General features: G+C 35.0%; 1 protein-coding gene and 1 long non-coding RNA gene across 4 annotated transcripts in view; one reads left to right on the forward strand and one right to left on the reverse strand.

Moving 5' to 3' along the window:
- The window catches only part of LOC128990233 (uncharacterized), a 38,067-nt gene extending 24,021 nt beyond the window's left edge, over positions 1-14,046 (reverse strand). The window contains exons 1-3 of one of the 3 annotated variants that reach the window (XM_054412534.1): positions 13,886-14,046; positions 11,093-11,255; positions 7,901-8,066 (exon numbers count right to left, since the gene is read on the reverse strand). In XM_054412534.1, coding sequence (XP_054268509.1) covers positions 7,901-8,055 — 155 coding nt within the window. In that variant the 5' untranslated portion in view covers positions 8,056-8,066; positions 11,093-11,255; positions 13,886-14,046. Of the gene's footprint in view, positions 1-7,900; positions 8,067-11,092; positions 11,256-13,555; positions 13,572-13,885 lie in introns of those variants that run through there. The other 2 variants (XM_054412535.1, XM_054412533.1) reach the window with 2 other exon arrangements.
- Positions 2,733-6,678, forward strand: LOC128990234 (uncharacterized). Its single transcript, XR_008490506.1, has 4 exons — positions 2,733-2,836; positions 3,682-3,847; positions 4,763-4,873; positions 6,526-6,678. It is a non-coding gene; the product is annotated as an uncharacterized LOC128990234 (long non-coding RNA).
- Positions 14,047-18,567: the final 4,521 nt, after the last annotated feature.

Genomic DNA, 18,567 nt, shown 5'->3' on the forward strand with positions numbered 1-18,567 from the left:
GAAATCGAATTATTGCGCACCCCAGACAATTGTTTTCTTGTTGACCTTACAAGTTAAGGCGTCCAATGAATGCCTGTAGCTTCCCACTAAGTTCATCCTCGGGAAGATATCTTCCTCTAGCCAGATTCCCAAGAGTTATCATTCTAGCATCAGAGAGCTCGTTACGATCAAAGAGTAGGTGATCGGCTGTCTCTTCTGACCTATCACAGTGCCTACAGATCGGTTCACCATCATATAATGAAAAGGAGTTTAAATTATTTCTAGAATCTAACTGTTTTCTCAAACCTTCATTGATCTAATGCACTGAATATGTTGAATGATCAACAAACAATCCAAATCTGATAAACACAAACATATTCAATAAACAGTATTCTATCCATCTATATTCATAGATACTTGCATTGCATACAACACGCAACTTTGCTTCCAATAAGGCTTTTTTGTTCTTACGCTAACCCCCACATACTGTATTGGACTTTTAAAGACACATTTAGGCCCGGTTCACACGAAACGACATACCTAGCAGACTAGGCTTAGACTAGGTAAGCACTAGGTAAGCACGACTGGGTAGCGGACCACAGGATCACACCGGTTCACACGAGCGACATGTCCACGGACTAGGAGAAAATATCGATATCAAAACCACTCGGTTCCATCAATGGTGTACAATGAGAACAAAGGTAAGAATGTGAGCTGCAGCTCGACTACCCGATCGCTCGTGTGAACGCTCCCATAAGGCTACTCCGGGGCGACTGGGTAGTTGCCACGACGGACTGGGAAGCGGGGCCCGACTAGGTTTTGGGACATCAAGCTCGAACACGACTAGCTATTCGGCGTCCTAGGCCCGTGTGAACGGCTCCATTTGATCCTGTGGTCCGCTACCCAGTCGTGCTTACCTAGTCTAAAGCCGGGTTTACACAATGCCAGTTGGCAAGACAATTGTCTTTGCCAATTGGCATCACGTGGTTTTGGAATTGTCGTAGCCCAGGCAAGTTGAACGAGAACCTGTTCACACGTGGCCAACACTTGCCCAGACATTTTACAGTGAACCAGGGTACTACTGCTAAAAGACAAGACAGTGCTATTGGCCTCTACACCGTTTACACGGTGCCAATTGTCACGACAACTGGGTTTTCGAGGGGTGGGGGTCTCACTGGGCCCAGCTCATTGTCCTCAGTCTACTCCCGGAGACAACTGAATTTCGGGACAGTTGGCGGGCCAATTGGCTTGCCAATTACACGAAGCCAGTAATTCCAAGCCAGTCAGTTGTCTCCTGACAATTGTCTCGCCAACTGGCATCGTGTAAACCCGGCTTAAGCCTAGTCTACTAGGTTTGTCGTTTGTGTGAACCGGGCCTTAGGTGTGCAAATGTGTAAACTGGCTGTACAATTATTATTCAAGTCATAAAATAAAATTACTCCTGCAGCAGCAAAACTGCTGAATAAGCTAATTTCCATTTGCCTGATTGGATTTTCACTTAAATATTTCCTTAAGCATATCAGGGACTGATTACAGTGGATAGATGAACGAGTACTTATTAGGGATGAGCATTGATAGCCGATGTTTTCAAAATATAATCCTATATTAGACATCTTATTAGGCATCCTATACGACAAGGATAAACACAATACCAAGGACAAAGGTCAGATAGGCCACTTGAACGATCTAGTTAGTTGTGGCTTGGATGTCACGCGTCGCAGCCGGTGAACCTACAAAAATTTTGTCTATCTATACCCACATAGCACAGAATATTTATTTGATATCAAATAAACGTTCAATATATCAAACTATGTCAAATCAAAAATTTGATATTTATTTGATATTCATTTAATGTTCAAAATGTCAAAGTCAAACAATGTCAAACTTTGAATATTTATTGTATCTTCAAAATATCAAAGTCAAATAACATCAAATTTAGAATATTATCTAGCCTAAATATTCTTAATGTTAAAAATTTGATTTTCTCTTTAAAAATTTCCAAATATACTAGTTTTAAAAATTTTTAGATTTAACTTTTTAAATTTTTTAGAGTAAAGAATTAGTCCCCAGCCTACTTGTAACATGGAGGTCGGAGGTCAATTATCTCAAAATAATTAATAATAGGAAGAAACACTGAACACTGTAATTTTTAATTAATTGATGATGGATTTTGACTTTTCGTGGGGGGGGGGGAGTTGTTGGAACATCTGATATTTTTCTGAATCTAGGCTTACTACACATTTCAAGAAGAGTGAATAGGAAACACAGCTTTTTTAAAAGTTTTGTTTATTAATAAAAAAGTCAAACTCTTAACGATTGGCCTTATCATTTTATTTTTACTAGTAAATTAAACCAAACGTAAATTTAAATTTTTTTAAGTGTAATATAACTCTAAAAATATGTTAAGTATCTAGTTTGAGCTTGACTTGGCCCATTCGTATGAAAGGAAGAGAGGAAGACTGAAGACAAAACACCAACTTAATTCTAACCTAACTCAGCAAACAAAACAAAACAAATTACAAAATCCGTCGCGCGACCAGTGGTGGCCAGTTTACTCACGGTGTGGATTTATTTATTTATTAACCAACAAATTGCCCATTTTGAGGGAATGAGGGAAAGTACACGATTTATGTAAAATGTACCTATGACAACTAACTTGTTGAGTAGGCTACACAAGTAGTGAAAATAAACTATGGAAGCAACAAGAGTATCAAGATTCAAGAACAAGACATAACCTCAAAGTGTGCTGATATTTTGTTTAGTGTGTGTCACTGTTAGTTTAGAGTTGTTATTTTTGTGACTGGGTATTGGTATAACCTACACCGAACATCTTTTCACGTTTTGATCCTTGGAGTATGTAAGTATAAGTCACTATACCTAGTAACATAGACGTATTTTAGGCCTTGGCCTTACCTAGACCTAAGTTAAGCTACTGTACAAATTAAATTGGCCAACTTATCATTCCTAATGCCTTAACTTAAGTATAAATAGATAAATCTGAAACCTCAAAATAGGCAATCTGTTTTAGAGGAAGTATTTTTCTGCATACTAATTAGGCCTAGGCGTAAGCTACTAAGTTAGGCGGCTTGCTTAGTTCTTACTGAACCAGTAGTTTATTTAGCTTCAAAGGGCAACTTCCGGATGAAAATAGTGTTCAATATATAGGCTAGTAAGTAGGACTAACTTACTGGTTTACAAGGCAAATGGAATACCATACTGTGTTGTAATACCTTGTTAGGCTAATTTTGAAATATTACTAAGTTATGTGGGTTATATTTTACGTCAGTCACTAACTTAAGTTTATGTAAATTCACCATCAAGAATAAGTTAACTTAATTTAGGCTAGCCTAGGCCTAACATATTCTACCTCAACCAGGTTACAATTTACCGGTATTATAAAAGAAATAGCCTAGCCTATTTGAAATCCATTTTCCTTTTAAACTGAATTGGGGTACACTTCCGTATCTGTTGTCAAAAACAACTGAATGAACATAGGCTATAACGATCGATATTTTCATTCGGTTGTTTTTGACAACAGATACGAAAGTCTACCCCTGTATTGTCCTTATTCTTTTGTATTTTAGTTGTTGTCTGCTTCCTTTACCAACCAATGATTAGGCCTAACTAATCTTGATACATATTTAGGCCAGAGAAAGGTATGCATGAATTTAACTAAAAGTAGTTTTCTCTCCATTGTTTCAGTTGATAACTCTGCAGCTTTGGTGGAAGTTATTATTTGGTAGCAGTGAATAATTTGCCTACGGTACCAATTCTCCCGATTGACAAAGTGGCTGTCTAGCAGCCTGTAGGCTGGGAAGGAGGAATAAATTTTTCTTTTGCAATCTGCATCTGAAGCCAGCTATCTTGCGTAAGTTTTTTTTTTATTTACAATCAGACATTAATAATAGGTAGACATACATATATTTCAATTAGGTTTTCTCAAAGTTAAAATAAGTTAAAATAAAGTTTCAATCTTAGGTGTTTTTATTTCAATTTTTCTGTTTGATTCGCCATGACTGTGTATGTCTTTTTTGCCATAACGGGTACAGTTACGCAGAGAACCTGCGATATATTATCGGATGAATAACATTATATATCAATAATTATCCGATTCAATACATCGTTCCCTATGTTTTTTCACTATGTAAACATCAAATTGAGTTATGATTTGCAGATTTGGTGAATTAGTTTTGCAATATTAATATCAAATCAGATATATATACCGTCCGATAATATATCGCAGGTTCTCTTAGGAACTGTAGATAAGTTAGGCTCTACCACCAAAACACAACCTAATTCATGATAGGTACCTATTGGGTAATAACGTAGCCTAAGGTTCATCACACAGTTAAGAGAGTTTCTCTTTTTTGTGACCCACTTATATAGGAAGTCTTTGATTTACACTATATAAATATTCCGGCAGTGCTAACTTGTGTAAAAGAAAACTGTATTAGTTGAATTTTTTTTAAACGCACACATAGGCCTATACACACACCAAACTACATCCGACCGTTGCACTCATTTCAGTCAGTGCTCACCCCAATATTTGTCCGTTCAAGTGACTGAGGATTACTTTTACCACTACCTAGGTCAAAATTTTCAATTTTCAGATTTAGATTTAGCTTTAACAAGGCTACTCAAAAGAAGCAAATGCCATCAAAATATAAAATAGATTTCACTAACAATTTAATATGTGTACCTAGTTGTAGGCTATCCTGGGTGTTGATCAGGAAAATTAAAATATATACAAATTCTAGTGCTAATACTAATCTCTTTTATACAGAGGCAGAACCGGTACGCAAGAACACTAGGATCGTGGTGTAATGGAAATATATGTTGTTGCTACTATAATCAAGAATTGGCTTCGCCCAGCAAAGTTTAGGATTGATGCAAGGTAAATTTATTGTGTTATTTAAAATTTAGGTTAAAGAAAAGATTGCTTATCTAATTACCTAATATAGAACTTAAATTTTATTATAATTAACAGATTAGGCCGACATCTAACTACTGTGATGTTTTCTTTTCAAATTGTGAATTTTCAGTGACAGGCTATGCAAATGAGCAAAACTTAATCTGCGGTTTTATCCATCTCTTTTTTCTTTATTGTCAAGAACTCAATGCCTTATCGACAAATTTAATTATAAAGTACAGGTATAGTAAAAAAATAGGTCTTAAAAATGCCTAACGAAGGGGACTCCAACCTACAGCCTGTGGGCTACATCCGGCCCTCGTGCAGTTTTATTCCAGCCAGCAGAAAGCCAGCATACGTTTTTGAAAATTATTATTTTTTATAGCAAACACCAATTATATTCTCCCACGATTGCGTAAACACGTGTGGTCAGGTGGTCTCAGCTATATCGTGATCATCTCCCGTGATCTCGCCAAGACTCACGAGCATATTATACTGCAGTCTCGACGGTGCCAAATTTGTCTTTTGCAATCCCAGCAACACCCTTCATTGTTGACCTTGATTTCCTTGAGGTGTAAAAAGAGAACTTTGTCAATGAATGCAGGCTCAGCCATGGGATATTTATTTACCTCGCGGCTCATACCATAATTAAGAGCAATTAACTGTCTCTTCCCCATTCAACAAAATTTGTGTACAATACCCTGTCTCCAAGTTGGCAGGTTAACGTATTTAAATAGGAACATAGTAAATGTCTCTCACTTGCTAATTTTTTCTCAATAGGCCTAGGGGAATATAAGTAGTAGTCAAGTAGCGGCAGATTAATTTAAATATATATATTTTTAATTGATCCTAATTGGCAGAACTACAAATTGAAATCTTAAACTAGCTGACATTTTAAGTGTCAAATTTTATAGCCTATTCTCACTAAAAAATCATTGAACTTTTTGTCAAAGATTTAGCTTAGAATGTGATTACTTCTTAATTGCACATCTTTCGTTAGAATTAGAGGCATTTATAATTTTATTTTATGAACAGAACTATATTTTAGATTATTAAAAAAGGAAACTATGTAGTTTATTTGTTTATGGATAGATTTTGATAAAATTTGGCAAACTTATTTACTTACTCTTATCCTATACTATTGATGTATGCTCAAAAAAACTTTTTACCTTCTCCATGGCTGGAAACCTAACCTTGTTAAATCTAATCTTCATTCAATTTTTATCTTGTATATTTTTTATATTATCAGCAAGTTAGGTTAGCTTATGACAGTTTAATTTTATAATAGAATGCTCTCATTTTGTCCGTAGTAAACCTTAATTCAATTTTTTCACAATCAGCAAGTTTGGTTAATTTGGTTAGGTTACGACATTTTAATTTTATAATAGAATGCTCTCATTTCGTCCGTATCACAAAAAGCCTTTACCTTGTGACAAACGACAACTACAATCGCATCGATAGTAGATGATGTTGTGATTCGATAGAGTAGCGAACAATTAACGTTAGTCGCTAAATCGGTGGCGTTTTTAGACAAAAAAGTGCTCACCGAGGAAAAAGGGTTGGAGACCCCTTGTCTAACATATTATATTTTATCTATAGCTGTCTTAGAAAATAACTCTGTTGAACCTCTTTTACAGGAACAATAGAAAACTCAAGAAGGCCATTTGGGAGATGAAGAAGACCAGAATTATTTTTTTTGTAAATTGTACATATCTTTTTTATATTTGTGTTTAAATAATTTTTAATTAAACTTATTTTATCATACAAACAAACTTTTTTCTTTAAAATGTTTTCCTTGAATGCAATTTTGTTTTAAACAAATATGTTTTGTGATACTTTTGTTAATGTTTTGTCAAATAAGAAATATATATATATATATTTACATTTTTGGGTCACCCAAGAACTTTAACAAACTACCTATAACTTCAGAATAATAAGTCAAATCAAGGTAAGAACAGTAAAGAAGTCTGAACTGATATTATTTTAATCGCCATGAAATTTGAAATGTGAAAAAAATGCAACCTAATTCTTCTTAACATATTTTACCAATAAATGTATGAGACATTTATTTGATATTCAATTTAATATTTATTTAATGTCAAATTAAGTGAGGTTGAACCTAAATTGACCATTTATTTGATATCAAATGAATGTTCGCGAATATTAATTTAATATTCGAATGTCAAAAATGTTATATCAATATTTATCACCATCATATTTAAAATGTGAATGTAAATTCAATCATATTCTCTTTATTATATTTTACCAATAAATTTATGAATGTCAAATTTGATATTTATTTTATATTCAATTTGAATATTTATTTGATGTAAAATTGAGTGACGTTTGAACCTAAATTGAACGTTTATTTGATATCAAACGAATGTTCGTGAATATCAATTTGATATTCAAATGTCAAAAATTTGATAGCTATTTGATATCAAATAAATATTTGGTGCTATGTGGGTAAATACCAGCATTATTCGTTAAATGTAATGTTCGTTCGTGTGCGTGTTTGTGTCGTATATGTCGTGAACTGTTAGTAGTTTTAACCAAAAGACGTCCTTTGGACTGAAGATTTCAAAACTAGCCATTGTTCGTTGCAATGGCTACAATGGAAAAAAGTGAGAGAGCCTGGATAAATTGATATACTAAAAAGAAAACTGAATTAATACTGTGCTGTATTTCTTAATCATTGAGAGTGCCGATTTGCAAACTATGGAAATCTTATTTACAAGAAATGTTGATTATATCAATCTGTTATTTACATCTTGAGTATTTCCATAATCTTTGAGTCGAATCTTGTAAAGTCATCAGAAATTATGACTGTTATTCGTTTTAAAATAACGCCTGTAATACTTAACAATTGCTCAAATTCGAGCAACAGGGACACTAGTAAAATAAAAATAGCCTACATATAAAAAGTAAAGTAGGCCTAATGCAAATATTAATCCATTTATCAATATAATTTTTATATTAACTGATATGGCTTCAAATAAAAAATTGACTTACTCAGATAAGCTTGTCTCTTGGATATTTTTATTGTTGGCCTTATCACGTAGTTCATTTATTAAGCTTTCTAGTATTGTTTTCCCACGTTCCAGTCTTCTTTTCCTACGTTGAAGGGCGTTGACCATGTCTATCGATCTCCTTTTTAATCTAGGCATCTTTCACCAGTCTAAGGAATCAGGAAAATTGGTTTATGGTAAACCATCATTTCATAATTTCCATTGATTTCCTTTTTAATCTAGGTATTTTTTACAGGCCTGCCTTATGTAAATTGGTTTATGGTTTTTGGCCTATGGATATTGTGGTCAAAGATCATAAGGCAGGTTAGATACAATAAGCAATAAAACAGGGCAACCTTGCAGACTAAAGCCATAGGGAATACCAACTTTAGCCTATATTATGAGGGTAGTTCATGAAAGGGTGATTTATTTACACTATTTACACCTACTTTTAGCGATTTTCCAATAGGAAATATGCTATTAGGCCTACTGCAGGTCTCATGGTAAAACCTAGACCCACGACTAATTTACTTACTACTGTATTTTGTTTTGTCGAATTTGTTTATTTCATACTAAGCTATCAAGATTTCAATAAAAGACACTCCTCATTACGTTCTTTATTTCAGCAAACCTAAGTAGGCTACTTACCAAAATTAATGTTATTTGAATAGGAAATAAATCTGACAATTTTGAGGGCATATTTTAGTAGAAATCCAGCCAAGTAGGCCTAGGTATTTAAATGGAAATTCGCTTGGTCTGCAGGTTTGTACTACAGCGGGGGTAATAACATATATAGCCTAATAATAAATAAGAATTCTAAATCTAAATACTTACAACTCTCAATCAAACAAAAAATTTGTAATAAAAATTGACATACAACAGCAGATTTTTTTAAAACTTGTACGTAAGATAAATCTCTTCAGCAACTATCTCATTTAAATATAATTAATCATCCAAAAACTTGGACTGGGATCTATTAACGTTTCTAGTTAATTTCCCTCACTTTACATTATTTTAAATACTCCCCTGACTTGGGTTTTTTTTAACTTTCCCTGACAGTGACTGTATACCAGTTACCCTGACTTTCCAAGTCTATGGGAACCCTGTAAAAGTTGTGATTATTGACAAATTTTAGATGGCATATTTAGCCTATACAGTAGACTCCTTCTATATCAACTTCAGTTGGATCGTCCACCGGATAGCCCGGCCAGTCTCATTGGGATGAGTCACATCGTTAAGGGCGAATGACCTTCGACAGGATTCAAGAATGTTAAGTTCCCGGTAGAAGTAAACAATTTAATACTTTAATACTTTACATTGAAATGGCAACCATACGAATGTATTTTAAGCCAAGTCTGAATGAAGATGAGTGTAGGATGAGTGGCGCGATCTTGTAGTTAATTTGTCAGTTTAGTTGAAGGGTGCTTACCCGATCAATTGCACATCAAAAATAATAAAATAAAAAATACGGTCTTGTTAAACTGGAGCAAAGACTCGGCATTCTTATGGGGGTATCAGTTCAGTGTTTCAAAAAGGTATCATTAAGTGGAAACAACAAGACAATTCAGGAAGATATGTATTTAAAGATTAATTTTGGAAATTAATGTAGCCTAAACAAATATTAAAACAAGGTTATTTGTTGATTTTTAAGTATTGAAATTAATTTATTGGAATAACTTTACCTTATACATCTGTCATCCGGTTGGTCCTGCCATTTTGTAGCCTGGCCGGTGGTAGAACTAGAGGCACTGGTAGTGTTAACTTATTGTAAACACAGGTTTGCTACATACCTAATTTTGTGGTTAATGGGTGGTTATGTAAATGGAATTGGAGGATTTGGCGCGGGTTAGGTTACTTACTTCAGTTAAATAATAGGCACCGGTACGAAATTATGTCAGACCCTGTTGGATTTGATCATCTAAACCAAGCCAAATGAGAAACATTAGTGCCTTGACTAATCGTTTATAAGCAATGCAAACTTTTAGTCCAACGCGCCCTGATGAATTAGAACTGGGTAAATCGGGAACTCACAGTGCTGTGTAACTTAAATATTGAGGACAAAAGCCTGTAACTTCAAGTGCTAACTTAAGCGCAATATGCAGGTGTTGTATCCTACAACTAAGTAACTTTTAAATATATTGTTAAATTTAACAAAAGCAATGCTTATGACGTGGTAAGCTATTTAAAAATGAAATAATGCCCTTAACTACAAAACTTAGATAAAAAAAGTTAGGCCTAGGCCTAAATTAAGTTATTGTGAAAAATAATGTAAAATAAAAACTAATATCTTATAAAGGTGGAGTAATGTGAATATTCATCCATTTAATGGTGTAATTATCATAAGGTTGTAATTATAAAATACCCCCGCCGCAGCAAACCTGCCGTCTAAGCGAATTTCCATTTGGCCGAATTGATTTTCAATTGATCTATTTAAATAACATTAGGTTTAACGAGTACCTAGGTTTGCTGCTACAAGGAAACTAATAAAGTAGTGTGTTTTTAGTAAAATATTGATAGCTTACTATAAAATAAATAAATTTGCCAAGTTTGATCAAAATATATCCATAAACAAGCAAACTACAACATTTTACAATATTCTCCATAAGAATAACATGGGAATTTTAAATTTATCATTTTTTTAATTTTCTCCGTAACCAATAACCGTACAAAAACACTTTGATATACTGAATTGTTTGTTTTTTTAAGCTCTTTAAGAAGGTTTAGAGAAAAATTGGGGAATTTTGTGTTTTGAGGGTAAAAGGTGAGAAAAACCAATTTTTACCCCATAAAACCCCCCATTAAACCCTGTTCCCATGGTCCGATCATGCTGGATCGCGAACTCATTCAAGTTTATCCCGCCTTACACCTTCAAACCAAATTTCATCAAAATCGGATAAAAATTACTCAAGTTATCGTGTTCACGGACACATATATATATATAAATCTATATATATATATACCTATATATATATATATATATATACATATATAAAAATTTGAACGAATGGTGTTTTTGGCCTCTGGGGACATTAAAATGAAAAAGTAAATCGGTCCCGGGCCTAAGTCTTACCATGAGACCTACGGTAATAGCTACTTCCCTATAGGGAAATTCGCTAAAATGCCACTGGCGTAAAAACACACAAAATAAAATAAAGAAAAGATTGATAAGACTTCTTGAAATCATAAATTGACTTACTCATACAAGCTTGTCTCTTGCATATTTTTATTGTTGACCTTTTCACGTAGTTCATTTATTAAGCTTTCTAGTATTTGTTTCCCACGTTCCAGTCTTCTTTTCCTACGTTTTAGTCTGGTGATCATCTCTCTTGATCTCTTTTTAACCCTCATTTTTCACAGGCCTGGGAAATTAATTTTGTGTGAATTCGTTTTGATAAGTTTAGGCACAGGTTGTTGGTACAAACAACCGAATGAGTAAACTTAATATTGATTAGCCTATTGGATTGTTTAATTTGATATAAGTTATTGTTTGGTTAGTTAGGTTAGGTTAACCTAACCTAACTAACCAAACAATATATTGAATAATCAAATTATCAATCGATATTTTCATTCGTTTGTTTGTGCCAACAGATATGGAAGTGTACCGGACTTACCTATTTAGAGTCATATGAAAGATAATTTTTGGTTGTAAATAGTCCTAGAACAAAAATTTTTATTGTAAAATATGAAGTTTTAAGGTCTAGAGGGGGTTTCAAACCGGGTGTGGGGCCAGGGTATGCCACTGTTCTTGCAGGCCTAAGTTATTAACCCTCCGAGCGTCACTTGTCGAAAAATCGACTCACGACACACTTTGTGTAGTGTCACTTGTCGATTTTTCGACACACGAACATCATTTACGGCGAAGGCTCTATGACTGACTGAATCGGATTGAACTGGATCGAGTTAGGTATCGTTCTTTTTGTTAGATTCTAAGCTTTCTCCGGAGGTCAGTCTCTAAGCGCTTTTCATTTTAGTTCCGAAAATATTGTAGCAGACAGCTGACGAGTGTATTTGTAAACAGCTTGGTTAACCTCGGACCGATGACTGATGTGTTTTATTACGTTTATCATTGTTTTAGTGTTAAAAATCAAAAGTAGTGATATACGTGGTGCATTATAAGAAGATTTAAGTGATTTTGAAGGGCTGGTTGATGATCCTGAAGAAGTAAGTTAGGTAGTGATATTGATGTAAATTATCAGCCAGATTCCTAGCTATGGTTAGGCTATGCATTCTTAGCTAAACGCTATGTACTGAAATCTGTTTTTCACTCATAACTTATTTATTTGATAACTTACCTCACTATCTAATATATAAAATTCTCGTGTCACAGTGTTTGTCTGCAAACTCCTCCGGAACGACTTCACCGATCGTTATGAAATTTGGTGTGTAAATTCTGTAGGTATGCGAATCGGACGTAAACTATTTCCCGTTTCGAAATTCTTAAAAGGGCTCCGCCCCAGTGGCTCTGGAGTTTCCCATGTTAACCTTATGAGAAATGGAATTAATGAATCTTAACAGCTGTTTCAATTAAACAAGTTGGTTCTGTTCTATGATGTTCAATAGCATTAAAGTTACAAGGATTACCATCAGGGTGCAGCACTATTATTTCTTTTACATTTATGACAACAGCTAATTTGCAACCAAAAGGTGAGTGAGCGCAGCGAACGAACTTCAACCTGGAGGCGAGTTAGCGTAGCGAACGAGCTAACCTGAAGGCAAGTGAGCGCAGCGAACGAGCTCCAACCTAAAGGTGAGTGAGCGTAGCGAGCGAGCTCCAACCCAAAGGTGAGTGAGCGTAGCGAACGAACTTCAACCTGGAGGCGAGTTAGCGTAGCGAACGAGCTCCAACCTAAAGGTGAGTGAGCGTAGCGAACGAGCTCCAACCCAAAGGTGAGTGAGCGTAGCGAACGAACTTCAACCAGGACGTGATTGAGCGATGCGAACGAGATCATCTTGAAAATTAAACGTAACGGTACTTTCTTTCCATCGGTCTGTCTTAGGGGAAACCTATAACTTAGGCGATACGAAGTTCGCCGGGTCAGCTAGTATGATTATATATTTGTAATCCTCATAAAATTTAGAACAAAGTGGCTATTTTCAAATATTTATACTTAGGCCTATTACAATTTCATTGAGCACGAACTAATTTTTTTTTTTTTAATTTTCCAAAATATTTTTTTTTACCTAGGCTAAAAACTTTTTTTTAATAAATGTTCCTTATGTTTTATATATATAATATTGAAGCCCATGATTTTCCAAACAAAATGGTATATAGAACAGTAGAATTAACATTGTTTTAAGCTTCTCAGATCCGTTTTAATAAAACCTTGCAAATGTGCCAAAAATAGGCGGACATTAAGGCCTAAACTATGGACACTCGGAGGGTTAATAGGGATTATTCCTAGGTAACTTACCCAAACCACAGAAAACGTACTACTATAACCCAGAATGCCAACCGCATGGTAAAAAGCATTAAGCGGTTTGAGAGAGCTTTGCCTGTCAATCCGTAGGCAGCGCCACCAGCGTTGCTATGCTATTGCATGGCAACGCTGGTGGCGCTGCCTACGGATTGACAGGCAAAGCTCTCTCAAACCGCTTAATGCTTTTTACCATGCGGTTGGCATTCTGGGTATAGTAGTACGTTTTCTGTGCCCAAACTTACCTTAGGCCTATTGAACAATATTCTCTAACAACGAACTTAGATGAGAAATTGCTCTGAAAAATCATTGTGCAAAATTTCAGGTTGATACTAAGACATTTTTAAGTTATCGTACAAACACCTGCATCCCGCTTACTAAGTTAGTACCTAGGCCTACCACCATTGCTAGTACACAAGTACAGTGTGAATATTCACATTATTCCATCTTTCAACTAACCTCTAAATGAGAGTAGGATTATCCACGTTCCTATCAAAGAATAGATTCATTTACTAACAAGAAAATAAGTTTAAAATAGGCCTTAGTCTCTAATACTGAATACTGCTACTGCTTACCTATTTTTAATAATTATAAATATATATGTGTGACAAGCTTCTTAAATTCATTTTATTACTTAAATTGCCACAAAAATACGCCAAACAACAACCATAGAGTATAGTACAGGTAAAATAATACAAAAACAGAAAAACACTCCATATATAAACAACAAAATTTGTAAATTAATGAAATTTTACTTCCACCATGAGACAGCCGGTGAGCCAGAGCCGAGAGCCGATACTAGTCGATGTCTGTCATCCGGTAGAAAACAAGGTCGATAAATGTCGTGAAGTTAGCGGCTCTTTTCATCGGCGCTTTTTCGGTTTGTAATAGATGTGGGTTGGTACTCCTGCGGACGCCACAAACGTGTTTTGCAGGGATGTCGGAAACACAATTCAATGACAATACGGTGCGAAATGATGTTTTTATATTTATATAATGTCAATAATACATTAATAAAACGTGTATACAAGTTAAAACTAATTAATTGACGTATTTTAAAAGGCATATTTGAGACCGTAGTGTACATTATACGTAGCTATGGCTTAACATAACGCGATCAATTAAAACTCCGAACATAAAAAGTGCATGATCTTTTTTCCCAAGCCCATCACATCAACTTTGAGCTATTCTAATGGTAATATACAATGTGTAGAATACTCAGTATAAATATGATTGGGGCAGTCCAGTGAATTACGAAGCTATAAGGCAAAATGTATATGGTTGATAGTAACTCGTATCAGGAAAAAGTGCACAATCTTTTTCCTAAGCCCATCACATCAACTTTGAGGTATTCTAATGGTAATGTACAATGTGTAGAATACTCAGTATAAATAGGATTGAGGCAGTCCAGTGAATTACGAAGCTATAAGGCAAAATCTATATGGTTGATAGGAACTCGCATCAGGAAAAAGTGCACAATCTTTTTCCTTAGTCCATCACATCAACTTTGATGTATTCTAATGGTAATATACAATGTGTAGAATACTCAGTATAAATATGATTGAGGCAGTCCAGTGAATTACGAAGTTATATGGCAAAATGTATATGGTTGATAGGAACTCGCATCAGGAAAAGTGCACAATCTTTTTCCTAAGCCCATCACATCAACTTTGAGGTATTATAATGGTAATATACAATGTGTAGAATAATCAGTATGAGTATGATTGCGGCAGTCAAGTAAATTACGAAGTTATATGGCAAAATGTATATGGTTGATAGGAACTCGCATCAGGAAAAGTGCACAATCTTTTTCCTAAGCCCATCACATCAACTTTGAGGTATTCTAATGGTAATATACAATGTGTAGAATAATCAGTATGAGTATGATTGCGGCAGTCCAGTAAATTACGAAGTTATATGGCAAAATGTATATGGTTGATAGGAACTCGCATCAGGAAAAGTGCACAATCTTTTTCCTGAGCCCATCACATCAACTTTGAGGTATTCTAATGTTAATATACAATGTGTAGAATAATCAGTATGAGTATGATTGCGGCAGTCCAGTGAATTACGAAACTATAAGGCAAAATCTATATGGTTGATAGGAATTTGCGTCATGAAAAGTGCACAATCTTTTTCCTAAGCCCATCACATCAACTTTGAGGTATTCTAATGGTAATATACAATGTGTAGAATAATCAGTATGAGTATGATTGCGGCAGTCCAGTGAATTACGAAGCTATAAGGCAAAATCTATATGGTTGATAGGAATTCGCGTCAGGAAAAGTGCACAATCTTTTTCCTAAGCCCATCACATAAACTTTGAGGTATTCTAATGGTAATATACAATGTGTAGAATAATCAGTATGAGTATGATTGCGGCAGTCCTGTAAATTACGAAGTTATATGGCAAAATGTATATGGTTGATAGGAACTCGCATCAGGAAAAGTGCACAATCTTTTTCCTGAGCCCATCAAATTAACTTTGAGGTATTATAATGGTAATATACAATGTGTAGAATAATCAGTATGAGTATGATTGCGGCAGTCCAGTAAATTACGAAGCTATAAGGCAAAATCTATATGGTTGATAGGAATTTGCGTCAGGAAAAGTGCACAATCTTTTTCCTAAGCCCATCACATCAACTTTGAGGTATTCTAATGCTAATATACAATGTATAGAATAATCAGTATGAGTATGATTGCGGCAGTCCAGTGAATTACGAAGCTATAAGGCAAAATCTATATGGTTTATAGGAATTTGCGTCAGGAAAAGTTTCGGTTTGTAATAGATGTGGGTTGGTACGCCTGCGGACGCCACAAACGTGTTTTGCAGGGATGTCGGAAACACAAATCAATGACAATACGGTGCGAAATGATGTTTTTATATTTATATAATGTCAATTATACATTGATAAAACGTGTATACAAGTTAAAACTAATTAATTGACGTTGGCCAGGGTGCTATCGCAGCATTCAACCTTCACCCAAAAATGGTAGACAACAATTTCATTATTGAACCGTATGTTGTCGCCTTAAAAGCATGTATTGCTTGTAATGATTGGTAAGGATATATTTTGTATCCCGTTTCCAGTGATATGGGATACAAAATATGTCCTTACCAATAAAAGATATTAAAATAAAAATTAAACATAAAATTGGTCAGTCACCGTGTTGTTTATGATGTATTGAACTACTTTGAGATAAGTTCAATTCTTGATAAACTACTTGATTTTGATTTTTCATATACAGTAGTATCAATATTGAAGTTTACACATAGTACATTGAATTATATTTCAGTAACTTATTCCATATATATCAATATTTCCAAACGCAGCCTATTGCTACCGGCAAAAGTTACGTTGGCATTGTTTTCGTCAAAACCTTTAAGTTAGTTTATATATTAGTTACTATTCTGAATCCTGAGCCCTAAACGTGGTTTATATACGAAGTGATGTTGGTGTTCACTAACCTAAATAAAACGACTTGATTGAATTTAAATAAATGAATTAGTTTTGTTTTTATTTGATTACAGTTAAATACGAGTTTGATCGTACAGAGACTGGACAAATGTATTCAAATTGGGAAAACCGACAAATATTCTATTATTTTGTCATGATTGCAAAAACTGTAGTGACGAATAAATCAATGTGAATTTATATTTATAACCTTGTTACCGACCTCTTCTGATGGACTGAGAGCTAAGGAGGTCGTCTTTGGAAAACGCCGAAATATGTCTGGGGTTGTAAATTCTTGGCTAGCAGCTACGAATCAACGAACGTCAAAGAGATGCCGCTGTCTCGGGTTTTCCTTAAGGGTTGGTTGTTAACAGGTGTTCGCACGGTGACACTATAGGGAGAGAAAGTAGGGACGGGAGCGAAACCATGTCGGTCAGCGCTAGATCAAAAGCTGTGAGACGGCCCCGTCAGCCCATGTATTTCATACTTTTTTTGTAGTCTCGGGGAGAAATTCCAAGCCGGGCGTGGCGCCGTTTTCAATTTCAACACTTCCTTATGAAGCCCCTGACCTTGGTTGAATTAAATCTTTTTTCCCTACGCTAAGTTTGTTAGTTTATGGTAATATGTTATAAACAACAGACGAATAAGACGTTATACCATAATAATATTATGATGGACTACCATTAGACATTTAAGGCTTCCTTGAGTAAAGTAAACTCACTTACTTACCTCAATGAACCACACGATCACAGGCGAGAGGATAGATGTATGGGTATTCGTCTATATCCTATCGCCTGTGATCGTGTGGTTAGAGCATGATTATTCAACCATATACATTCAAGTTAGGTCAACCATATACATTTTGCCAGATAACTTCGTAATTTACTAGACTGTCTCAATCATATTTATACTGACTATTCTACACATTGTATATTACCATTAGAATACCTCAAAGTTGATGTGATGGACTTAGGAAAAATATTGTGCACTTTTCCTGACGCAAATTCCTATAAACCATATAGATTTTGCCTTATAGCTTCGTAATTCACTGGACTGCCTCAATCATATTTATACTGATTATTCTACACATTGTACATTACCATTAGAATACCTCAAAGTTGATGTGATGGGCTTAGGAAAAAGATTGTGCACTTTTTCCTGATACGAGTTACTATCAACCATATACATTTTGCCTTATAGCTTCGTAATTCACTTTACTGCCCCAATCATATTTATACTGAGTATTCTACACATTGTATATTACCATTAGAATAGCTCAAAGTTGATGTGATGGGCTTGGGAAAAAAGATCATGCACTTTTTATGTTCGGAGTTTTAATTGATCGCGTTATGTTAAGCCATAGCTACGTATAATGTACACTACGGTCTCAAATATGCCTTTTAAAATACGTCAATTAATTAGTTTTAACTTGTATACACGTTTTATTAATGTATTATTGACATTATATAAATATAAAAACATCATTTCGCACCGTATTGTCATTGAATTTTGTTTCCGACATCCCTGCAAAACACGGTTGTGGCGTCCGCAGGAGTACCAACCCACATCTATTACAAACCGAAAAAGCGCCGATGAAAAGAGCCGCTAACTTCACGACGGTGCTCGATACCGAATGCCTACCATATCGTTGTGAACCCAGCGCTATCCAACTTATTCTGGCCTATCTGGCAACTGGCAACACTGCAACTGACAACACTGTCAAACTCAACCAACAACCAACACTACTCGTAACACTGACAACGACAACTGGAATGGAACTGACAGTGACAAGACAACTA

The sequence above is a fragment of the Macrosteles quadrilineatus genome, unplaced genomic scaffold, assembly GCF_028750875.1.
Source record: "Macrosteles quadrilineatus isolate MER2022 unplaced genomic scaffold, UCM_ALF_1.0 Scaffold_3__2_contigs__length_128488019, whole genome shotgun sequence".
Taxonomy (NCBI): Eukaryota; Metazoa; Arthropoda; class Insecta; order Hemiptera; family Cicadellidae; genus Macrosteles; species Macrosteles quadrilineatus.